This window comes from Wyeomyia smithii, chromosome 3, assembly GCF_029784165.1.
Source record: "Wyeomyia smithii strain HCP4-BCI-WySm-NY-G18 chromosome 3, ASM2978416v1, whole genome shotgun sequence".
Taxonomy (NCBI): Eukaryota; Metazoa; Arthropoda; class Insecta; order Diptera; family Culicidae; genus Wyeomyia; species Wyeomyia smithii.
In genome coordinates this window covers 13930876-13957761 of record NC_073696.1, presented here as the reverse complement: position 1 = coordinate 13957761, position 26886 = coordinate 13930876, and the positions used below count along the sequence as shown (strand labels likewise).

The 26886-nt window shown below is 39.9% G+C and overlaps 1 protein-coding gene across 1 annotated transcript; it reads right to left on the bottom strand.

The window, feature by feature from the left end:
• Positions 1-16666: 16666 nt before the first annotated feature.
• LOC129728732 (multidrug resistance-associated protein 1-like) lies at positions 16667-26594 on the bottom strand. The gene is made up of 5 exons (XM_055687188.1): positions 26078-26594; positions 21175-21468; positions 20456-21117; positions 17065-20392; positions 16667-17009 (listed from the first exon to the last, which is right to left on the bottom strand). The coding sequence occupies exons 1-5, from the start codon at positions 26111-26113 to the stop codon at positions 16815-16817; spliced, it is 4515 nt and encodes a 1504-aa protein (XP_055543163.1). The 5' UTR covers positions 26114-26594; the 3' UTR covers positions 16667-16814.
• Positions 26595-26886: the final 292 nt, after the last annotated feature.

Genomic DNA, 26886 nt, shown 5'->3' with positions numbered 1-26886 from the left:
TTTTTCAAAACGGCCTCACTGTGCGTCGTGGACATTGTATGGAGAAACTGGTAGCCGGTGTCGCATACTTTAGGATTGGTTACGGAAAGTAACAAAAGATGAGTAGTTTTCTCCTCTTGTGCTGAAACGGTGCAGGAATCTGCAGAGAAAGGGTCTGTAGGAAAGAGTAAAGTGGTTGTGGTTGTGGTGGCCCGACGTTCGGATGTATCTAGAGCCGGGCTTTGCGTTTTTGTGGTTATCATATGGTTTAAATTTTTTTCCTCGCATTATGATTTTTGTAACAAGCACGAGATGAAGGAACCAGTTAATTAGATAGACTTCGCGACGTTCTACCCAGCCATTTATTTATTTTTTTACGGTGGCCGATTAGCTAGAGACTAGGCGCGCGTTTTTTTACGAAAGCCCGTCGCAAATCGGAGTAGATTTCATTTGGCCGATAAATATCGAAAATAATCTAATGGCTACGCGATGTACTCCTTTTGAATGACCGCGACTGCGTCTGCTGCGATTGTTAGTGTCAGTAGGATCGTAAACGTAAAAGTTGGACTGTGCGTAACCACATCAATATTGCGTCTTTTTAGAGCATCTTTTGTATGTTTCGAAACCAGTACAACGAATGTGTGTTGTTCATAACGCATTTGATGCTCTAGCGAATGTTCAATGTAGGGTAGATGTGCCAGTAATAGTGGGTGTACCAGTAGTGGTGGTATACCAGAATTTAGCGTTATTAAGACAATTTTCGGGATAATTTTATATTATCAGATAATTTGTATTGATTCTGTGGAAATATGTCTACGATTAGGTTAACTATATTGGCTTGAAATCTCATTCAAACACTTCGTATTTATTAATTCATTCGAGAGTTAAAAAACTGCAAGTTTCTTACGAAATTTGTAACGCGATTTCTGTGGCAACAGTCTTTGTAGAACTGTTCTTAACTATTTTTCTTACCATAATCCATCGAAAAAATCACAAATAATCATCAAAATACTGAATAAATTGAAACTCCACTATAGGAACAATTTCAGTACCCCTGTTTCAGTAATAGTGGTAGTGCTTCAGCCAACATTTGAGGTTAGGTTTGTAACTGAGCAGATGTAAACAAACTGTGGTGCGCGAGCTACTCTCGTGTGTAAATTTGATTCTGGTTTACTCAATACAATCCACTTACCGTTATTCTTATATTTTAACATCATTGGTAAGCTTCTATTTTACTTTGCACCAGTGGTTGTTACCAGTCATGCTTTTTTGAAGTAGAATACTTCTCTCAGGAAGTTCGGCTACATAGGGATGTGAAATGAAAATCTAAAACCGAAAAAAGTGAAAAATATGTCCAATTTCAAATGCTAATAAATCGGTTAGTTTTCGATGGATTTCCTTCGTTCTTGCAGCAATAGATTGGAAAATCTTCTAAAATTCTTCAAAAAAAAAAATTAAATTATAATTTTATTATTAACACTATTGTACTATTGAAAATAGTCAAGCCTTGTCAAAACGAAAAATTCGACCTCTGATTTGTTGTTATATTATTGCTTTCCAAGCACGGTCGACAGAATCATATACCTTGCAATTTTAAACATGCTATTTGGCCTATAAAAGAGCCTGTTTCAGTCAAAGCCGCTCGAAATAGTTCTAGACAGCGACACCAGCAGTCGTCCTCCCTTAGCAGCAGCTCTAGCAGTGCAGTGGATACCAGCGATGGCGGAAAGTGGCCACCGCTGTGGCATAGCAATGGATAGCGCACTAGTTGCAGCGGATTTCAGCAACGTTAGCAGCTGGGCTAGCTGATGCAGGGACAGTGGATACCAATGGCAGCGTATAGCGGCCACAACTGTGGCATGACTATGGATAGCGCACTAGTTGCAGCGGATCTCGGTATCGATAGCGGCTGATGCAGTGAAGCACTTTAGTGAAATGCAGTCTCTGTGCGGTAGTGGGCACTAGTAAATGCATTCAATGTACAGTTGACTCATTTCAACAACACGTGAGCCGTCTAGTTTTGAGTGTTAAATCAGCTTCTCACTGTTTATTTTATCACAAGGAATATTTCATTCACACTGTCAGTGATAACGCAAAGATGTGATCGGCATCTCATCCGATACTTAAATGAACAACAAATTGTCCTTTTCAGGATGAAATAAAAACTTGATTGAACAGTTAATATTTTCTAATGAATTAATTCACATTTTTAAATTTGTAAAAGTTATAAATTTTACTTTATCTCCGTGTCTCAGAACGTGCTGAATTATCTTTTCGTTCAGTCATGAGCACGACATCCAAAAAAATTTCATCTCAAAATTTAAAAATTGTCAAGCCCCAACCATGACAAGCAACTTACTATATTATTGAAAATGGTCAATCCTTGTTGAAGCGCGAAATTCGATTGATCTGATTAGTCAACGTTTATTTACTAGAAAAAATGACTGACATGCAAGCAGTCGGGTTATCTTTCTTGTAAAAGTATTCTACTTCAACCTTGCGGTCGTGACTTTGCACACAACTCTCCTGTTTTTTTCAGAATGCAGCAGCAAAAGAGAGAAACGTCACCAGGTATCTCGTTCGTACACCGAAGAAACCATCTGCGAGTTCCTAGAAAGCATCAAATGCGGTGAAAGAACGATTTACGGTGCTTCTAGGCACTACGGGATACCTAAGTCAACGATCCGTTTTCGTCTGAGTGGAAAATGGAGTATTTATTTTTCATTTTTCAAAACTTTTTTAAACTCAAAGCGAATAATGATCACGGCTCATGCTATCTCTCAGCTAGTCTTGAGGTTCGATGCTGGCCTAGCGAGCCAGTTGTCGTAGATTCGATTCTCGGCTCGTGAGAAGACTGTTAGTGTCAGTAGAATCGTAGCGCTTACTTACTTTACTTTACTTTTTTGGCTAACGGACCGTTCACCGGTCCAGGGCCGAACGAATTAAAGATGTCCAGCTTCTTCTGTCTTGGGCAGCCGTTCTTCAGTCTCCCCGTACACCAGCAGATCGTGCATCTTCTTCCACCGCGCACATCCACCGCGTGCGAGGCCTACCACGGAGTCGACAGCCTCTTCCTGGTTCTCTACTGAAGATAGTTTTGGCGGCTCTCTCGTCGGCATCCTGGCTACATGTACAGCCCACTGAAGCCTGCCCCGCTGTATTACCTTCACTATATCAGCATGTTTGTATACCTGGTACAACTCGTGTATCATGCGTCTGCGCCACACTCCGTCTTCCAGTTTACCGCCAAGTATTGATCGCAGAACTTTACGCTCGAAAACTCCGAGCACTCGTCGATCAGCTTCCTTCAGCGTCCATGCTCCATGTCCGTAAAGGGCCACCGGGAGTATCAGCGTCCTATACAGCGCTAGTTTTGTGCGAGTTTGCAAACTACGGGACCTTAGCTGGTTACGCAGTCCGTAGAAAGCCCTGTTCGCAGCTGCAACTCGCCATTTCACTTCACGGCTCATATCGTTGTCACATGTCACAAGCGTACCAAGATAAACGAATTCGTCAACCACTTCAAATCGTTCCCCATCTATCTCCACCTCAGCACCAACACCACGGGGACTCCCACGCTCTCTGCCAGCTACCATGTACTTCGTTTTGGCAGAGTTAATGACAAGTCCCAATCTCGCTGCTTCTCTCTTAAAAGGTACGAAAGCCTCCTCCACGGCCTTACGGTTGATACCGATGATATCGACGTCGTCCGCAAAGCCAAGAAGCATGTGAGATTTCGTGATGATCGTACCGTTTCTTTCGACGTTTGCTCTTCGTACTGCACCCTCGAGAGCGATGTTCAACAGTAGGTTGGAGAGCGCATCCCCCTGCTTCAGTCCATCCTACGTTACGAACGCGGTTGATGTCTCGCCAGCTAGAACCGCAGCGTGTATAAAAACAGAAGGTCAAGTTCCAAATCAGAATGTAGCACCAAGGCTTTGCTTGTTTTATGATAGACTTTAACCACGGTGAAGGAAGAGGTCTAGAATGCTATCTTAGAGCTCAAAAAAAAAAAAAAAACAAAATCGCGACTACCACCATTACTGGCACATTTTCCACCATTATAGGAACATTGCCTCCATCACTAGTACATAAGATTGGTTCACAATTATTCATTTTTCATACATATTTTGTTTATAGCATATACAAACTGTAATTGTGCATGACAATTTATGATATTTCCAATTACACCAAAGTAACATGTGTTGGATATTTGCGATATGAATATTGATATTCTCGTTTTTGAAAAACACTGGTGCTTAGACCCTCCATTACTGGAACACCTACCCTATTGCCATGATGATTTGTACAGGTATTGGTAATGTTTTTCAGAATGCTGCTATCGTTAAAGTAGTGCAAGCAGTAATCAATACTGATGATCTTGGTATTGACTAGGTTAATGCAAATATGAACTGATCGATTCACTATCATAGTTCCGGTAATTCAAAAACATCATCGAATCAATAACAAATAAAAAGACACTAGATTTGTTTAAAACATTTTGCATTTAACGACGACTCTGGTTTTATTCATATGCATTCGGTTCCACGTTACTGGCACCAGCGTCAGTAAATTCTGTTGCAACGAGGCTCGCTATTGGCTGTTGCTGTTGCTGACGGTTGCTGACGGTGATTGGGGATGCACGAGCCTTTGATACGCACCGACTCGCGAAAGTAACCAGCGGTTTTTTGAGCGCCCCAAAACTGATCGTTTGCCCAAAACCGAAGTCTACCGAAACACTACTATTTTGTGTGTATTATACAATTTGATTTCGATCTCTGTCAATGCACAGTGGTACAGAACGGCAATTTAGGCGGGCATGGGGTTTTCGACGCGATTTTGTGATTTTACAGCAATACTTTCCATGGAGAAGTTGTTTCTTATATATAGGTCTATATATACACTTGAATGAAAATTAGGGTGATCCTTAAACCTGCAAAATATAACAACTAAAATTCTTATTTACGAAAAAAATGTTAAACTATCTTTGGCAAAGTTGTAGATCACTTGATATTAAGCAATTTTGTAGAAGACTACTTTTTTTTAGCTCTTGAATTGACTGAATTAGAGGAATTCTGCTTAGGGTGGCTCTGAAAAAACAGTTTTTTGCTCTATTATTTTTATTTCAAATTTCTCAGTAAAGTTGAGTTCAGACAAATTTTAGAACTTTAAAAGACGCAACTTTTGGTTGCTAAACTACGAAGATATCTTTTACGGGTGAAGAGTTATTAAAGTTTTAATTTTTGAAATACGTTTTTTTCAAAAGTTGATATCTCTGAATGGGGCAAATGAAAACAATATCTTCTGGTTTCATTTGGAAGAGCAATTCGTGTACTTAATCATATGAAAAATTGGAGATATAATTTTTCTTGAAATTTAATAAAACTAATTTGAATCTGCTAACTTTTGTCAAAAAAGTAAAATTTTTTCATTTATAGTTTATTTATTTGGTAAAACCACTGTACATATTTTTCGGTAAAGTTATAGAGAAGCTTAGTCAAGATAACTTCGCACATAAAACCACCTATATCTCTCAAATTGACTGATAGAGTGTAACTTTGCCTGATGGATCCGCGATTTTTCATATATAAACTTATTTTTAACTCTATACACTAGATGCGTGTTGAACTTGTAATCATATATTCACTTTAAAAGTTACAGTTTTAAAAACTAAAAACACTGATCACTGGCGTAGCGTGGTGGGGTGGAGGCGGCGGTCTGAGGTGACATCCATTCGAATATTTTCATGCGTGTCACTTCTAGAAGTGTGACATCCGCGAAAATAATAATCAATTACCATGCTTCAGAGGTGACACTCACGAAAATTATATGCATTTTCTCTTATTGGTTGTAATATAATTATTATTGCGACTTAGGGGGGTGACACCCAAAATTTTATGCCCCGGGTGTCACCTAGTCACGCTACGCCACTGACACTGATGTAACTTATAAAGTGAAGATATGTTGCAAAGTTCAATATGTAATATGTAAAGGTTGCCATTGGCGACAGAATGGAAGTTTTAAAAACTAAACAGAAAGAACTATGCTGGGACTTTTTTTTTCGTATGCCTGGAGAGCATTATGCAGAAGTGCCACTGCGACAAATACTTGTCTTTTGTATCTGAGAAATTGGTTGCAAGTATGAAGCAAAATATATATTTGTATATGAAAAATCGTGGATCCATCAGGCAAAGTTACACTCTATCAGTCAATTTGAGAGATATAGGTGGTTTTATGTGCGAAGTTATATGTACAGTAGTTTTACCAAATAAATAAACTATAAATGAAAAATTTTTACTTTTTCAACAAAAGTTAGCAGATTCAAATTAGTTTTATTGAATTTCAAGAAGAAGTATATCTCCAATTTTTTCATATGATAAAGTACACGAATTGCTCTTCCTAATGAAACCAGAAGATATTGTTTTCATTTGCCTCATTCAGAGATATCAACTTTTGAAAAAAACGTATTTCAAAAATTAAAACATTAATAACTCTTCACCCGTGAAAAAAATATCTTCAAAGTTTAACAACCAAAAGTTGCGTCTTTTAAAGTTATAAAAGTTATCTGAACTCAACTTTACTGAGAAATTTGAAATAAAAATAATAGAGCAAAAATACTGTTTTTTCAGAGCCACCCTAAGCAGAATTCCTCTAATTCAGTCAATTCAAGAGCTACAAAAAAGTGATCTTCTACAAAATTGCTTAATATCAAGTGATCTACAACTTTGCCAAAGATAGTTCAACATTTTTTTCGTAAATAAGTATTTTAGTTGTTATATTTTGCAGGTTTAAGGACCACCCTAATTTTCATTCAAGTGTATATATAGACCTATATATAAAAAGCAACTTCTCCGTGGAAAGTATTGCTGTAAAATCACAAAATCGCGTCGAAAACCCCATGTCCGCCTAAATTGTCGTTCTGTACCACTGTGCAATGTATTCATTACGCAACTGTTGCGTAATCCTTTTGACACATTTGCTGTGCAAAGCCAGAGCATTTAATGTCGTTTTAAGAGGACACATCAGTTGATGTTAGCTTGAACTTTTGCGTGTAGCGCTAGCCCCGCAATTTTCTTGTACACTAAACAGTTGGCTGCAAAGTCTGTGTATAAATAAACAGAAGCTCGAGTTCCGAATCGGAATGTTGCACCACCAAGGCTTTGCTTTACATACCTATTTAAACACTCGAATACTTCTGGTGCTGGATGGATTTCGGTGACATAATAACGCAAGCCTTGGTCGTGGTGAAGCAGAGGTAAGGGGTCGTTCAATAACTCGGTGTCTACGTAAAGACGTAACCTTGCCTTTCATTCAACGTTTGTTAACAGCTGGACAGTGCGTACCAGCAGTGCATTCTTGTTAGTTGGCATTAAATAGACCTCAGTGTGGTCCAAACCATAATACGTGGTACCGACTGGGATACGAGTAACCAAGGGAAGATCGGGGAACCGGTAGGCTTTTAGGCGTATGCTGCTAGGAGAGCAGCTTGTCTGAGCGTCTGTTCATCATGTTAGGGGCGGCTCAAACAGCATCTGATTCTGTGCGGACGGCAGAATTATGAAATGCGGTGTCTCACCAGTTACACCCAGGACGGCAGCCCCGTCGCGAGACTAAGCATCCGCAGCTCTAGTAAGGCAGCATGCCGAAAAATTTGAATCCTACGAACAATCAAAACAGTTGAGCATGAGCATGATTGACCGCCCGCGGTTGCTACTCCGTTATTGCCAGATCAGCTGTAATTACACAAAGAACCAACAGATGATGTTTGGGACCAACATGCATCCTCAATGTGTAAAAACAGGTGTCCTAAATCTTTATATTAGGCAATACCAGCGCCAGCCGCATCCGAATGCAGGTCAGAGAAGGAGTTTGTATAGGAATATGTTGACGTGATACTCGCTTTATTGGAAGCCGAGAACACCTCTGCACTTCCACGAGAAATCACTGGGATGTTGGATAAAGAGGAAGGTATACAGCAGGGTTCGTTTTGGTAAACGATGCGCTAATGTCGGGTTCTTCAGAACAAGTGCCGCGTCTACAAGTTTATTACATCCGCCACGATATTCATAGTGTGATTCGAACTTATTTAGTTTGACAATGTAACACCGCAACAATAAAACGTACGCGAGGATACAGGATTTTTGACTAAACCGAGACAACTTAAAATTACCGTATATCTCCTCGTAAGGTGATGCTCTTTATACCTAAAACTATTGCGCGTTGTTGATCCATCTGAAGATAATACGACCTCATGGAAGGTACCGACGCGGGGGTTGAAATAATATTTATCGACTGAACGAAATCTACTTCGATTTCCGATGTAATAATTTAGATGCAACGCGCGAGCAGTCTCCGACTTAACGTTGATGAAGATAAGAAAGATATGATGAAATATCTGGGTTCACTTCGCGAAATCACCACACGCCGGAAGTCCATATCTCAGCAAAACTCGCCCGGGCTGAATACGCGTTTACACCGAAGCGTTACGAACAACCGCTTTAATCCCTCCGGCCGACACATACGCGCAGGAACTCGGCGTTTACGTCGATTATCTCTTAACAATGTACGCCTAATACGCCTAATAAATATGAAAATTGGCAATGTTCCATGCTTCCAAAGCCTCAACAATTTAATAAAAGCAAATATACATATAAGCCTGAATATATTTTTAAATTTATTGACAAAGTGCCGAACTAGTCATAAATATAACAAATTATGTAAAACAACTGGTCAAAAGCTAGAACAATCAAAAAATCAAAGCATATGATTCCTGAGAAACAGAACTCCAAACTCCACGAACCACACTAACACTTTGTGGACAAAAATAAAACTTGTTACTGAAACCCTGCGGAAAAAAATACCACGCACACAATTTCAATGATGAAATCAAAATCTCTCTGTATCTGTTTTCTCACATAAAGTAAAACTAGAAACAAGCATCAAAATATCACTTTACAATACAGACAAGACAAAACGTATACTTAGCTTTCATCTCTTCTTTTTCCAGTTGTTTTCATCGTTTTTGGACTTTTCTTTAAATGGAAGTACAGTGGCAACATGCATGTATGCCTTCACACACTCGTTTAATCCATACAACATTTCATTCGTTGAAAAGAGATAGCACATAAACACTGTAAACGGGGCGATGCAAGGTTTTGATCTTATTGGCAAATTTTCACTTCAAGTTTAATTAGATACAAGCCAAATATAATTTGCACTATGCCAATGAATAAATCCCTCTCCTACGAACAATCAAAACAGTTGAATACGAACAGGAACAATCGGTAACGACCTAGGCGACGAAATAAGGACGGCGAGGGGGAGCTCAACGCCTTGCACAGAAAACAGTCGTTCATCTTATTTTCAAAGAATGTGTAAAAACTTGCAACCGTCATTTAACAGTAAGTGGTAAAGCTCCCGCTATGTGGCGCTCGCGTTACTGACAAACTAAGCACTGATATCGATAAAGAAACAGTAATATTTATGCAGTGCAACTGGGGCACTACAAGACAGATGTCGTTAGGGTATCTTATAACGTATTTTGATTCAAATTTTTACACACGATTTTCAAATTTATTTTAATGAACATGAATGCCTTTTCTCTGTGCGCCCCGGGAGGCGGCCGGATTCTGCTATATCAGCTAGAACCGCGCCACTTCGACATCATTGCGCTCCAGGAGCTTTGCAGAGAAGGTACGGAGGATTTATGGCCGCAGGGCGGCGGCACAACCAATGAGCTAGGCTTTTTAGTGCTGGGAAGGATGCCGAAGGAGTCGTATGATCAAGTGGCAAGCGATCAGCGACAGGTTGTGTTGGATGAGAATAAAAAGCTGGTTCTAGAAATACACTATCCTCAATGTGCAATGCCCTTACGAAGGAAGACCCGATGTAGAGGAAGAAGCGTTCTACGCACAGTTTGAGGAACTTAACGATAGCTGCTCACGTAGAGACAACAAAATCGTCATTGGGAATATGAGAGCTCAGATCGGTTGGGAAAACATATACAAGCCGGTGATTGACCCGCACAGCCTGCACACTGTGACAGAAGACAACGGCCAGCGATGCGTCAACTTCGCAGCTCCTCGAGGACTAGCAGTCCGAAGTATCTTCTTTCCCCGAAAGGACATCCACAAAACCACCTGGAGATCACCTGATCAACGTACAGCAAACCAAACTGACCATGTTCTTATTGAAGACCGGTTCTGCACAGACATTACAAACGTACGCACCAATCGCGGTGCAGATATTGGCACGGACAACTACCTAGTTGCGGTATCTTTGCGCTCAAAACTGTCGACCGCATACCACGCACGCGCGACATCGCCGAACACCACGGCTCAACATCAGACAGCTCCGGGACTCCCAGGCTGCGATGTAATACGCGTAACAACTCGAAGCGGTATTACCCACGGTGAAGGAGCTTGGCGCTTTCGCATAGCCCCGAGTGAAAAAAACGACTGGTATGACGGGGAGTGCGAGGCAGCGGTGAATGAGAAGAACCGGACCTGGGCGATATGCCTGGGCAGGTCAACGAAAGAGAACAAAAGCGAGAGAAACATCATTACGATTACGACTTGAACTGTCCTACAGTACGTTCGCATTCTACCAACAGCTCGAGGCTAAGTCTTAGTCTACCGAGAGATATTGAAATTTTGTTTTTCGCTTTCAACAGGCAATCTTCTTGAAAGACTACCTGTTGAAACGCAAAGTAATAAATTTGTTTTAAACGTTAACGAGTGTTTAGTGAGTAATTTGGTTTGAGATATTTCTAATTAAATTCTATAATCTCGTTTTGATGCGGCTTCAAGGAAACGTGAGGCATCTCCTCCAAGTGACACTGAAATTTCGACTAACAGGTATGATATTCTTTCTTCCGTTGGGGATCAAGAAATTCAAACTTCTCATACTGAGCATAAAGCCGTTATGAAGAAGGTTAAAGTTCCACCTATTGTGGTATTTGTAGCAAATTTTGAAGCATTTCGATCAGAGCTTTCATCGTTTCTGTCGGATGTAAAAGTTAATTTTCAAATTGGCCGCCAAGGCGAAGTTCGTATTTTGGCCGAATCTCTTGATGGCCATAAACATCTTTTACAGTATTTGACTGAAAAGATGTATAAATTTTATTCTTTTGATGCCAAAAACGAGAGACCGTTTAAGGCTGTTTTGAAAGGTCTTTCAAATGACCAAACTATTGAGGAAATTAAAGAATGTTTGTCAGAATCACTTGGTTTTGCTCCCAACCAAGTAATTTTGATGAAACAAAAGGCAAATGCCAAAATAAATCAAACTGAAATACACCAGGAAAATTACTTAGTACATTTTGATCGTACCAAAGTAAATAATTTGAAATGTTTGGAAAAATCACGTGTTTTATTTAACGTGCGAATAAAGTGGGAAAATTTCAAGAGACATGGAGAAATCTATAATCTTACTCAATGTCGGAATTGTCAAATCTATGGTCATGGAACTCGAAACTGCCATATGGCAGCAAAATGTATGATTTGTGGTGACACTGGTCACACGAAAGATATCTGCCCCGTGAAAGAAACCACTAATAGTTTCAAATGTGTAAATTGTGGGGGAAATCACAAATCTAATTTTTTTAATTGTCCTGTAAGGTCAAAAGTTATTGCTTCCAGACAACGTAGGAATTCTAAGCATCCTGTTGTCAATGTGGGTATACAAAAGACTTTCAATACTGTTCAGGCATCACCAGCACTTTCATTAGCAGGTGTGTCTGTAGGTAATAATTTAAATTCAGATGACAAATTTCAGACAAAAAATCCTGTTCAAGCAACACCAGGCTGTTCATATGCCAGTGTCCTTACAGGTAACATTTCAAATTCAAACAGTAACAAACCATTCGTGTTTGGTGCTGAAAAGTCAGCCAGTATTGATTTACTAATATTGTTATGAAATTGAAATTCAGCAATGATTTTAAATAATGCTGTAAATTTTCTAAATTGGAATGCTCGCTCTTTTAAAGCGAAAGAGGATGAATTTTTCAATTTTTTAACAGTCCACGATGTGCATATTGCAATTGTGACTGAAACGCTTTCAAAGCCAAATATTAAACTAAAAAAGAACCCAAATTATATAGTTCATAGGTTTGATAGAATTGATGTTGCCGGTGGTGGAGTTGCAATAGTTATCCACCGTCGAATAAAACATCGTGTTTTACCCCATCTTGAAACCGAAGTTATCGAGAGTTTGGGAATTGAAATTGAAACAAGTATTGGCATTTTATTTATAGCCGCAGTGTATTTGCCTTTTCAATGCACTGGTGAGCGAAAAAATTATTTCAAGGGAGATTTACAAAAACTCACAAGAAATAAATCTAAATTTTTAATCATCGGTGATTTTAATGCGAAACATCGATCTTGGAATAATGCTCAAAGCAATTACAATGGAAAAATTTTGTTTAATGATTGCTCGGCTGGATTTTATTCAGTTTTATTTCCAAATGGTCCTACATGTTATTCTTCTATTAGGAATCCATCTACAATTGATTTGGTACTAACAAATCAAAGTCATTCATGCAGTGATTTATTAACTCATGCTGACTTTGATTCTGATCATCTTGTCATAACATTTTCTATTTCCCATGAAACTATTTTAAATCCCACTAGATCTGTGTTAAATTATCACAAGACTAATTGGGATAGATATCGTTCTACGATCGAAGAAAATTAGAATGATGATATTATTTTACAAAATAGTGCTGACATTGACAGAGCATTAGATAATTTTAGCAGCTTAATTCTCAATGCCCGGAATTTATCAGTTCCTAAGGCTCGAGTGAAATCTAATGCACCAATTATTGACAGTGAACTTCAACTTCTTATACGTTTGAAGAACATACGGAGACGACAATATCAAAGATCTCGTGATCCTGCTTTGAAAATTATTTTTCAAGAATTACAAAAGGAAATTAAACATAGATTCACTCTCTTGCGAAATGAGAATTTCATGAGAGAAGTTGAACAACTAAAACCTTATTCAAAACCTTTCTGGAAGCTTTCGAAGGTTCTTAAGAAACCTTCGAAGCCCATTCCAGTCCTTAAAGATGGTGATTGCATTTTTCTAACGAATGAACAAAAATCTCAAAAACTTGCTCAGCAGTTTGAGAGCGTTCATAACTCCAATTTGAACGTAGTAAGTCCTATTGAAAATGAAGTAAACCAAAAGTATGATCAGATCACCACCCAAGAATTTCTTTCTAAAGAGGTATTGGAAACAAACTTGAATGAGGTGCGAACTATTCTCAAAAAATTCAAAAACATGAAAGCACCAGGAGATGATGGGATTTTCTATATCCTCATTAAAAGACTTCCCGGAAACTCTTTAAATTTCTTGGTAAAAATTTTTAACAAATGCTTTGCACTAGCACATTTTCCTACGAAATGGAAAAACGCCAAAGTCACTCCAATTTTAAAACCCGAAAAGAATCCAGCTGAGGCATCAAGTTATCGACCAATTAGTTTACTTTCCTCTATTAGCAAACTATTTGAAAGAATAATTCTCAATAGAATGATAACACATATTAATGAAAATTCAATTTTTGCAAATGAGCAGTTTGGTTTTCGCCATGGGCATTCCACTACTCATCATTTACTTAGAGTAACAAATATGATTCGAACTAATAAATCTGAAGGCTATTCGACTGGAGCTTCGCTTCTAGATATAGAAAAGGCATTCGACAGTGTTTGGCATAAAGGTATAATAGCTAAAATGTCAAATTTCAGTTTTCCGCTTTACCTTACAAAAATGATACAAAGTTATTTAACTGACCGCACTCTTCAGGTTAACTATCTAAATGGCAAATCTAATAGATTGCCTGTTAGAGCTGATGTGTCTCAGGGGAGTATCTTGGGCCCAATCTTATATAACATTTTCACTTCTGATCTTCCTGATTTACCACCAGGTTGTGAGAAATCTCTGTTTTGTGACGATACAAGCATTTCCGCAAAAGGAAAAAGCCTTCGTGTTATATGCAGTCGGCTACAAAAAAGTTTAGATATATTTTCTCCATACTTGCAGAAATGGAAGATTTCCCCTAATGCTTCTAAAACACAGTTAATTATTTTTCCTAATAAGCCAAGAGTTTTATTTCTCAAACCCACCTATAACCACGTTATTAAGATGAACGGTGTGGTCTTAAATTGGTCTGATCAAGTTAAATACTTAGGGCTAATTTATGATAAGAATCTTACTTTCAAGGAGCACATTGAAAATATCCAGTCAAAGTGCAATAAGTATATCAAATGTTTATATTCTCTCATCAACAGGAATTCTAAACTTTGTCTCAAGAATAAACTGTTAATTTACAAACAAATTTTTAGGCCAGCAATGTTATATGCAGTTCCCATCTGGACAAGTTGTTGTACAACCAGGAAGAAGACACTTCAAAGGATTCAGAATAAACTTTTGAAAGTGATTTTGAAGCGTCCTCCCTGGTTTAGCACAAACGAGCTACATAGGCTCACTAATGTAGAAACATTAGAAAATATGTCAAGCCAAATTATCAGCAAATTCCGACAAAAATCGTTGCAATCCTCAATTGCAACGATTAGCTCACTTTATAGTCAGTAAGATAGTTTTAAGTTTATTTTAAGTTTTGTTTTATTCCTTTTTTTTCCTTGACAAGTAGGTTTAATAATTTTCCTACAATTACATTAACTTAACTGCGAAAGCTAATAACATTCAATAATATAAAAAAAGCGTACAAATACATATATATAATAGTGTTGAAATGTCACCATTTGTGGCAGAACACACAATACTAATTCTGAATAGATATTAGTACATAAATAAATCATTACAAACATTCCCCCCTATTAACAAAAAAAAAAAAAAAAAAAAAAGATTACGATTATCAGACGAAAGAAGCGCCAGCAAGAGGATCGTAAATATGAGGAGCTGAAGTAGCTGTACCGTGCCAGTGATACGCGGAAATTTCATGAGAATGTACACCAATCTCGCAGAGGCTATGTGCCTCAAGACAGCATGTGCAACAACGTGGAGCGAGGTGGTTGACAGGTGGAAGAAATACTTCGAGCCTGAATGGCTCACATGTTCTGCAATAACCAGTGAATTTTGGGAATTTCAAGAGAACGCAGGCATTGAAAATGATGGACCTGAAAATGCTCAATCAAACAAAATGAACGTAACATAATAAAAATGCGAATTTATTTGTTAAATAAATATATTGTTATGTTTAGTATAAATTTGTTTGTGGTAGTACAAAATTTATGCACATTTGTAAGTGCAAACACGCATCACCTAAGACTGGCAACTGAAATTTGCTATCGCCATTCATCAAGCCCCTCGACAGATCATGCAGCAGAAAAGTCAGCTCAACACCTACGTTTCGAGTACAAATAAGCAAACGTGCAAAAAGGCGGAAGCAAAAGAGCTAAGGCAGTAGGGAGAATTCGCTTGCAGATGAGAATCAGTGCCCAAATTTTCTTGCCACCACATTATCATTCGTGTCTGCTATTCGCACTGGACGCACTTCCGTCTGATCATTACGACGAATAACAGAGTTCGAGAGTGCCACGTCCGTGTTTGATCGCAGAATAGTTTTGCTAGTATGGTCGAATCAGGACCAAAACATCCATTTTAAAAGTCATTCACCAGTAGTAAAGAGTTGTGCCTACACTTTGAAAATAGAGAGTGATCAACACAATCAGCAAATCACAAGAAGGTAAAAGAGATTCGTTAAAGGCACGAGCCACAGTTCGGCAAGTCGAAGCACGACCGGACAATAGCAGCCGCTAGTCAAGCTTAAGTAATCAAAAGCCTTCCGCGTGAGGTGAGCAAATACGAATCCTCATACCCGACAGGCACTCACGATACTGTCATTTCAGGGCTTTTGTTTCCTGCGCGATTTTGGACTTTAATTAGTGTGCTGGAAAGAAATCATCGCGTGGCTTCGGTGAAGGCTTTGTCGGTGAAGTAGCAATCGGGGCGGTGGAAGGTTGCTTAGCAAACACTTTGGTACATTGGTGACGATAGCAAGACGGACACGTGGAGAGCGGAAGCCCTCCTGTTGGCACACGGTGCGGCAATAAACGGTCGGCCATACGGTGCTAACCGACCGGGTGAGATACCTCCTGAGTCGGTGCAACCAGACAGCGCAGGAGAGCGTTGACGGAGTTCATCGCTATTCATCGGTGCTCAAGGGGACACGCTATCGACTCAACGGCAGCAGTGATTGGTTAGGTTTGAGGCAGAGGAACCGCTGGCATGCGACACACACTAGCGCCCCGAGCTGGAATTAGCGACGGCTTACCTCGAAAGGCGGATGCGACGCAGATTGCCTGTAAGCGGAATCAACGGAAATAGCTGGCACCACAAGACAGTGGCGTTGCTCAGCATCAAGGCAGGCGGTCATGGAAAGTCGGGAGCACGAATGAAAATAGAGACAGGAATGCGACCAGTGTCGTCACATTTCAGGCTAAGTGCCGAATAAAGGTAAAGCTGTACACTTGTTGATCTTGTCAATTGATATAATGGGCCGATGGCGGCGTAATAAACTCTTGTGATGCTAACTTGTTAGTTTGGGCTTTTTCTCATTTTCTTGAGTACCTTACGCAGTATCTGTGTGTAGAGCAGAGCTGTCAAGATTATACACAACAATATTTATTATTTTTAAATTTATTGAATGAAATATATACAGCACGAATGAATTCAAAATATTTGAACTATTAGCCTCTAACCTAATCTACGATGTACCGGAATGTTGGCCCGCGTATTCCATACATGATGAAGGATCGAAAATATACCGCTGTATTTTCCCAGTCGAGATTCCAATCCCTAGCTCTCTGATTTGATTAGCTCACGATTCCCGCATTCTTCGCCATACCATAGAATATAGAGTTTTTGTCGGCTAACAGCTTCTGCGGGCTATCACATTCAGCTACGAGGCCCTTGTCGAGCACCAATACTCGATCCGAGTCCAAAATTGTATTCAGTCGATGGGCAATGGTCAGAATGGTACAATCGGCGAATTCCGATCGAATTGTTTTCTGTAAAATACTCAAGTTACGAACACATTCTACGAATAAAGAAGGTAAAACAAACCTGAATTAGATCATCAGTTTCCAAATCGACTGCCGCCGTTGCCTCATCCAGTATGAGAACTTTAGTTTTTCGAAGGATGGCTCTCGCTAAACAAATCAGCTGCCGTTGACCAACAGATAGATTCTCACCATTCTCTGCTATTTCGTGCTCTAAACCTGCCGTCAATCCTTTTACAAATGATTTGAGATGAGATAACTCTAGAGCCCTCCAAACTTGGTCGTCCGAGTAGCTTCGGAGCGGATCCACATTCATACGTAGCGATCCAGAAAACAGCACAGGATCTTGAGGTATTATCGTGAGACGGCTTCGCAACTGATGAAGTCCCATCTGCGAGATATCCAAACCATCGATTACAATCTTTCCTCCAGCCGCTTCTACTATACGGAACAATCCTAAAGTCAGACTAGATTTGCCTGCACCCGTCCTGCCTACTATACCAATCTTCTCTCCACCTTCGACTCTCAATGAAATGCCCTTGATAACAAGATCCAAACCATCCCGGTAACGAATTTTATAATCAGCGAATTCTACCTTCCCTTGATCAGGCCAAGATTTATCGACGGTTCCTTTATTCCAATCTGCTTCTCGAGGTAATACAGTGTATTCTTCCAAACGTTCAACGGCTACGATATTCGTCTCTACTTCAGCGGTCATCCGCACTAGGAAACTCAGGACAGTGGAAATATTTAGTGCATACGTGATTGATAATCCTACCGTAGCGGATCCGATAGTATCACGACTTAGCATGGCAAACAATGCTGCGAGAAAAACTACCAGTGACCCAATTATCTCTAACCGTATCGCCAACCATCGATTCGCAATTATACTAGGATACGACATCAACTGGTTATAGTCCACCCGTTGTTCAGATTCAACAGTAAAACGTTTTTGTTCGCCATAGGCGCGAATAGTCGACTGCCCAGTAATGCTTTCGCCGAAATGTGAGTAAATCGGACTTCGGGTGACGGATTCCAGTCGTTTCAGCTGGCGAGAGGTGGCAATGTAAAGTTTTTGAATTATATAGTAAATGATGAGGAACACCGGCACAGCTGCTAGAAAGATTGGTGTGGAAATGCCGATCACGATGAACACGCCAACCACATTGAAGAACATCTGCAACCACAATCGAATTGAACTGGGGAGGGTGTTATCTGCTACATCTACGTCTTTGGAGAAGCGATTCATGATGCGACCTTGTGGTGTGGTGTCGAAGAAAGACATCGACATTCGTAGTGTGCTTTCCAGCAAATTGTTGTGCATTCTATTGGCTGCGTTCAGGCACCCGAGTGCTAGAGTAATCGATGCAATCAGTAAAGCAATCGACTGTAATCCCCCGAGGCCACCGTAAACCCCAAGATACATATCACGAACAGACGGATCGGTGGCAGCTTTAGGATCCTCAGACCAATCGGTTAACCATATGTTGCCATATAATGCCGATGCTTGATTAAGTATGCAGAAGCAAATGGACCAGAATGCTAGATTCCATCCTATTGCTTTGAAGTATTTCATATAGACTAAGTAACTAACTCCTCCAGTGGCGGATTCTTCCTTCTGGATCAGTACAGTTCCAACTGCCGCAGCAGCTTGTGGCACTTGCGGTCTGTTACTCATGCGAGATTCTTGACGGCTGATCTTCTTTCTCCGTTTGCTTCCACCGCTTTCGTTGGACCTATTCGATCGAACAGACTGTGTCCGTTGGACGATATTCCGAATGACATCGTCGTTCAAAACTTCCTGAATGATTTGCAGCTCATCATCTTCCTCATCCAGTTCTTGTATGTGTTGACTGAGAAATTCTGCAAATGCACCTTTTTGGTCGAGCAGTTGCTTGTAGGTACCACTTTCGGAGATTTCTCCATCCTTCATGACGAAAATCTCATCCACGTACGGTAGGAAGGATATTCCATGAGTGACCAGGAGCCGTGACCGACCAACCAACATTCCTTGTGGTCCAATTACTTTTTCGAAGATGTGTTTACCGACATGAGCGTCAACTGCACTGAGAGGATCATCGAACAGGTAGATTTCCGCATCGGCGTACACTGCTCTGGCTAAGGCAATACGCTGCTTTTGTCCACCCGATAGGTTAATTCCTTTTTCACCGATTTCCGTTGAGTCTCCACCAGGAAGCATAGCCAGATCAGGTTTCAAAGCACAACTTTCAAGCACACGATCGTACTTCTGAGCATCAAATCCTCTCCCGAACAGAATGTTCTCTCGAAGTGTCGCATTTTGAATCCACGCCTGCTGCGGCACGAACGCAATTCGCCCATCTGTATTGACTGTGCCTTTAGTTTTTTCCATCTCTCCTAACAAGGCGGATATCAGTGAACTTTTTCCTGTTCCGACACTTCCAACTACCGCGGAAAGTTTTCCCTTGCTCACAGCTAAGTTGATGTTCTTCAGCGTTGGTGTCTCATCTCCCCAGGAGAACGTACCGTCCTTAATTAACAGTGCATTTTCGCTTCGGTTGTTAGTCACATTGTTTGGATCTATCTCTTCGCTGTTCATGAATTTGTTTATTCGTTTTATTGACACCCAAGCCTGCATCGCGAACGTGATCATCATGGGAAACAAAGCGAGTGGGAATCGTAAAACATTGAACAACGCTAGCGAAACAAATGCAGTTTGTGGGTCAAGGACATTATTTTCGTCAACCATAACGTAGACGGCGAACGAGGCAAGCGTAACCAGGAACGGTGCCATGCTCCAAGAAAAGAAGGTAGCCGCATTGTAGTATGCCACACTTTTAAGAATCTTAATTTCTTTTAACCGTACGTCGATAATTTGCTTTTCAAAACTGGGTTCCCAAGCGTACAACTTGAGCACTTTAACACCGCTTAAAATTTCGTTCATTTGTTTGACTCGTTCATCCTTGATGCGCATTTGTTGCACCTGAAGGCTCTTCATCTTTCCCGCTATGTATCCAGTAATGGGAGTCATCACCACCATAACCGCTAGCCCGGCAAACACAGCTGGACCTAGAATATCGTACAGCAAGTAAATGCATAACGCGATAATCAACGGCGCCGACCACAGCACATGCACATATGGCATCAACTCGAAGAACCGTTGTGCGTCCACGGCCATCAAGTTAACAATTTCTCCAACCGTGGTATCCTTTTTCGCTGAGCTGGAAATACGCAATGCTTTTCGATAAATTGCACTGATCAGTCCCGTTCGAATGCGGTATCCGACCACGGTTGTGTTCAAGTAGTATTGTCCATTGAACAAAGCTATCAGTAAGGCAGTTACGAAGAGTGCAAAAGCGATAAGCATGCCCATCCAGAAGGGTCCATCGATCGCGATGTTGGCCATCAGCTCTCTGAAAAAAAAATACAGTTCTATGTAAATTAGAAGGCTTACAATCTGGCGTCTCGTAACTCACTGCATAAGATAAGGTGAGGCAAATTGCAGTCCAGATAAACAAAACTGTAGCATAGCAGCGAACCAGAATGGTCCACCGTACGCTTTAATCATCGCCGGTAGAATCGAACCATTAGTTGCTGCGTATGGTTTTTGAGTAAGATTAACTTTGCCTTCCTTTTTATCGGCAGCCATCTGTTTACGTCGTGCCTTCTCGACACTCTCGTACCAGTACTTATCGAACGGCGGTACTAATTCGCGTGAGGTGTTCTCCGGATTGAGATCGTACATGTCGTCATCGGTCAATGGTTTGCGGAATCCTCGCCAGGTAAACGCATCGAAGTAAAGGAATAGTAGTTTTACGATAAAACTTGAATTCAATTCCGGGCTAGGATTTTTTTTCTTCGGGAAGTCGCTATAGCGTGGCGCTTGATCCGGTAGAGTTTCCATTAGGACCATCAAACAGATGAGGGAATACTGTAGAGTGTAACTGACGAACTGATACTCGGCGAAGACCACGGTGTCACTTGAGCCGATAGGGGAGTCCCGTTGTGCATGGTTTATTGCCTCCGTTCTTATTTGTACGATTCCGAGGAACGCCTTGAGGAACCAAAAGATGAAGATTGTTCCGGAGGTACGAATGCCGTACTTACGGAAGAAATAATAGAGCACGATGGTGGTGATCTAGAGCGATGTGAATGATTAGCCTGAGATGAAATAGTTGGGTAGATAAGAACTTACATAAGCTATCGCATTGAAGATCGCTACAAGTATTTGAACGTCAAACACATCCGTTTGTTCGTTAACAACCATTCCCAAATCGATCCACGAAAGTATCATCAGAATACATGAAATAGCAATTTTAGAGCAATTAATCCAATTCCAAGGGATGTCCCGATAGTGACTCGTTGCTAGCCTGTACGCTTCGTAGACGGAAAACACATACAAGAAGAAGCAGGGAACCCATTGCAGAATTATCCTTTGGAAGCAGAATGTTAGATCGGGATCCTCTGATCGCCATGTTAGGCTGTCGTCCTGTGTGGACATTGAAAAAAAAAATTCAAAGTTAGATGACGTACACAGGTGACTAAGGTATTAATTGCAGTGCATGACATGAGTCCCTCACAGACCGAATGATGCAACTAGGAATTTGTTATTGATACCGACTGACTGCTATCTTTATAGACTGTTCCGAAAATTATAAATACATCTTCTTTCTTGAATAAAACAGAAAATACAGGATTTTTCGGGTCATGTTATCCTGAAATATAGATAATAAGTGTTTTTTTTTTTCAGTTTCAATTCAAGTTGGGATTAGTTTTCGTAGGATACGCGAGTTCTCTAACTTTTCTCTTAACACTACTCATAAGCTTTTGCACAGTGTGTTCTCCGACCATTTTTACCACTTTAAGCCAATCTTTTTCAAATTTTTCAACATTGTCCGCTGGTTTGACATATTTCCTCAGCTTTGCCTTAGTCAAAGCCCAAAAAGTTTCAATAGGGCGAATTTCAGGGCAGTTTGGAGGATTCATCTCCTTTGGGACACATGTGACATTATTTGTTTTATACCACCCTAGTGCATCCTTAGAGTAATGGCAGGAAGCAAGATCGGGCCAAAAGATTGGAGGATTGTTATGCTGCTTAACCATGGGTAACAACCTTTTCTGCAAACACTCTTTCACGTAAATTCTACCATTCATTGTGTCATTCGTAATGAATGGACGAGATATTTTCCCACATTCACAAATGGCCTGCCAAACCATTACCTTCTTGCCGAAATTTTCGGTGTAAATGGCTTTCACTGGTCCAGGGACATCCTTTCCCTTCGGTGATAATAAAATTGCGTTCCTGGCAGAGTCTTATAGTCCAGTTTTATGTAGGTTTCGTCATCCATGATAACACACCCCATTTTTTTGGTCAAAAGTTTGTCATAAAGCTTCCGAGCTCTCGGTTTCACAGATTCAACTTGATTGGGATTTCGTTTTGGCTGCTTCTGCTTCCGACGGGTCTGCAGACCCATTCTTCCCTTGGCACGCATAACGTTACTCGCCGAGGTTCCAAGCTTTCTCGCCACATCTCGTACTGATACTGAAGGATGCCGCTCGTAGTATTCCTTAACCTTTTTGTCCATTGTGAGATCAACAGGTCCGGGTTTTCTACCACGTCTTGGGGCATCAGTAAATGTGCACTCTTCACAATACTTCCGCAATGCTGTTTGAACTGCTCCGACACTTATACCTTGTTCTCTGGCTAATTTTCTTATAGAAAGACCACTCACGGTGCCCCAATTGAGGGGGGGGGGAAGGGGGCAAATGCCTCGGCCCCCCTAGTCCTGGGCCGACCTTTTTTTTGCTTGTCACCTCCCAGAACGTTACCTCTAAATGTTTTAAGAAAAGAGGGCCTCACAAACAAATTTGCCCTGCCCGGGATGATGCTCAGAGGCCAGGAATCAACTCCATACTTCAGTTTGAAATCCGAATTTGCGACTTCCAGTCTCTGGAAAACATCCTTCAATTGCCGAATACAATCCAATAAAGGTACAAATAAAGGTATATAAATGAGTAATTGGAGCATAATATTTGAAATTTGACGTAATATTTGTACTAAATAAATAGTATTTTTATCATAATGACTCTTAATTTCGAACTTTTATCAAAGCAGCTAGTTTTAAACAGCCTTTGGGTTTTGTTTCTTTGTATGTTTGAGGAACAACCTGTAGTCGTGTAATCTTTGAGAGAATAGAGAATACAAAAATCGGCATGAAATAGCTTTGAAAAACAGACGAAAAGGCTGTTTACATACTCTTACATACAAAAGCTTGCACCTTTAATTGAAAGTCTAAAGATAGTTATTTTATCGTTCCATGCCACTTGCGTAAAATTGCGTAATTTTGAGATGGTTGAGTAGAAAGTATTCTTCAAAAATATCGAAATATGTCCAAATATGTCGAAATAATGTTCAGCATAAACATGCATTTTTGGATTCTTGATAACTTTGTAGAAGATTTGAAAACTCGAAAAATTTGAGAAAAAAGTTAGTTGAGATTTTCAGTGCCTCTTCATAGAAAACATTATTTTGCTTGTGATATGTAAGAGATAGAAACATGATGTCTTCTACAAAGTTTCTCAACTCAAAATCACCTACAATTTTGCCAAAGACACCATACGTCTATCTCAATCTGATGGAGAAGTAAATTTTCTATCTAAGTTTGAGGTGAATTGATCACTCACTCATCTTCCCACATCGAACGATGCATTTTTGAATATCTTAAAACTTTTCCGAACATACGTTATGGCTATAATCAGCATTTGAAACGCTATTTAATTAATCGCACGAAAACGGCAAAACAAAACACTGTGCACAGGGTCATTAGAATGAATAAAGTTAGTTTTGTTTGAGTAGTGAAGTTTTTGAGTAGCTTTTTTAAAAACACCGAGCAACCCTTTGGGGTTTAACTCGTATAATCCATTAGCAGCGTCACGAGTTCAAGTCCTTAGAGAACTACTAGTCGTCTATCAAGCCTATGAGTTGTCTATCTTCGTTGAAAATCGTACCTCTCGTATCGATGCTCGTTCGTCAGATGGCACCCTCAAGAGCAATGATGAACATCGTACTGGATAGTCCATCTTCTTGTCGAAACCCTCAAGGTAGCTTTGATAAGTCGTGTCCGTTTATCCGAAAAACCGTAGTCGTGAATTATTTGCCATAGCTGGCCTCAATCGACTGTATTATACGCTGTCTTGAAGTCTAAGACGTGATGGGGGCACGTTGTGAGGACTTTGACGGCGTTTATCAACGTTATGCCACGGTAGTTATTGCATCGTAGCCGATCGCTCGTTTTATGGATGAGGCATATAACTCCTTCATTCTCTTTTTTCCTCTCCAATCCTGGAAACTACACAGTGGAGTGCCTATTTGCCATGTTTATAGAGCTTTGCCGGTAACCTGTTCTTACATGCGGCTTGATTATTCTTTAGTGACGCAATTTTCCGTTTGATCTCCAGGATATAGGGAACTGTTATCGCTTGTAGGTATGTACTCCAAAGTTAATCAAGGTCCAAGGTTGGAGGGCTGGAGATTTTAATTTTAATTTTAATTTTATTCAATAATTTATCTGACAGTATGTAGTCTTAATAAATAAAAAAAAAATAGTGTCAAGTTTACAAAATATTCGAATTTTTCAACTTATTCACAAACTTGCGGGATGGTTCGCCAAACTCAAACAAATCTTCTACGCTTGAGAAAGTCCTGATTGCAGCGGTTATACTGCCCCTGTTTACATAGTTAACGTAACATCCAACACCTTCATTGCGAGAAAAACGCGTTTTTGTTATTTCAACCCAAATAATCATATCGAGATACAATTTCAACAAAATAGTCTGTCAATTTTATGAAGATTGATGTTCGAATAGAGGCCCGTGGATTATACGAGTCTGCCCATGGTAATTAATCCAGAAAAACCGCAACGCCAGTTTATGCGAATAAACATGCATTTTGCTCGCAGATTGTTCGCATAGCTTGGCGTAAAAACTCGACTACTTCCTACTGTACCTCGCAGTTGATTCAGTTTTATCAATCGTGATTCGGTCAAACGTCAGTTATTGTCCATCGGCAGTTTCAATTAGACAAATACGCACAAACACACATGCAAAACCACACACAAAAAGTAACATTAACGCTAAGGTGGGTAATCGTTACAAGGAAAAATGCAAACTTGACAGCACAAAGCCAGAATAAACTTTTTTTGTTCAATTTAGGCCCCCAGACAATGCTAAACCTGCCTAATATGGATTACTCGTGCCTCTGATTGGTGCATTACATATGTATGTACATGAATCTGTATGAAAATTAGTATAGGAAAACTTTTTCGCACGTTTCTTCCTAGAGAGCTATCGATCAATCCACTTCCGGTAGTGTCAGGATTCGCTTTCTTTGCTCGGGAGAAAGGCCACGCATTTTCAAAATTTCGCACTAAATGTTAGGAAAAATGACAGCATCTGTTTCTTTTGGATGTAAACAACAGGACGCAGCCAACGTTTGGTTGAATACTGCACGTTATTTGAAATTACGGTTGATCGTAAGTGTATTTATAATTATCGGAACGGTCTATAGTAACGGATAGCAAACTTTAGCGGCTAAATGAATCATTTGATTTCGATTATTAACGATACATTCCAAAACCATTATATTATCCTATTACTATATCATTTTTCTTGAAATCAATAGAATATTTGTGTTACTGTTTCACAATAAAACACTGTTTTCAAAAAAATAAATGTTTCTTAGTTTCTTATTATTTTAATGTGAGTGCCCAAAAAATATTCGACATCTGGCATTCCGGCAGGCTTCTACTGAACTCCTTTTTTATTTTTTTTATTCTGGTTATTTTCACTTCGTCATGAAACATATTCATTTTTAATTTTGCGGACTTTCTCGAAGAAACTTTTAAACTCATTTTTTCACTTTTTTAGAGGTTTCTGATAGTAATATTGGGCATTTTGATTTTATCTTCAGTATTCTGATACTAGTCTTTAGAAATGTGATATGAACACTTTTTGATCCACATCCTGGAATTTTAATTTCTGATTTATTCTGACAGAACTAAAATTTATTATGCAATCCATTGGGCAGCAAATTAACTTACCCAAAAGGGACCTCCGCAGAAATCTTCAAACGTCATTACACAGTTTCACCCTTCAAATCAATCACAATATTACTTATTGAGTGCCAATGTGTGTTAAACTAAAATTCACGTATTCACAAAACTACACCAAACTGCACTAATTCAGGTCACTTCCATTCAGTATCCCAAACTCCCACGTCACCGGCACCAAGCACTCGTAAGATTCGAAGTTCACGAATTAAATCTGGCACACTTTTCGGGGTAGATTACGAACCATTTGCTTTCACGATTTTTAATTGACTGAACAGCCCTCTCAGCGGATCTGGTACGTTTATAGTGCGGCAATATTTTTTGATATGTGCGTCGATTACAACGATGACATTCTTTTTTTCTCCGGTAATAAGATCGTTGTTAGGTACTCCACCGGTCTGCGGAAAAAGCTGTTGTGTTTTGATTGTAGATTGATGATGACTCGTTACAACATGCTAATGCATGTTTTCACAGTTTCGGAACATTTTCGAACAAGCTGCTTCTAGCGAATTCACGACACTTTTGTGCAATCGAGTAGTCTTTGGAAAGCCACGCGACCCTGTCGGCTTTTTGATAACAATGTTTACTCGATCTCGAGCTTTATCTTGCATCAAAACGACAGCCAGCCTTTTTGAAAATTTTATTGTGCATGTGTACCGAAAGGTTACATAGGTTGAAGATAAGTTGTGTCTAGTCGAACTGGATGTCATGGTGCAATCAAATGACGATGATAATTATGAAACATTCGCTTTCATTATGCAAGGTTGCTCTGAATGATTGGTCGATGACGACAAATCGCG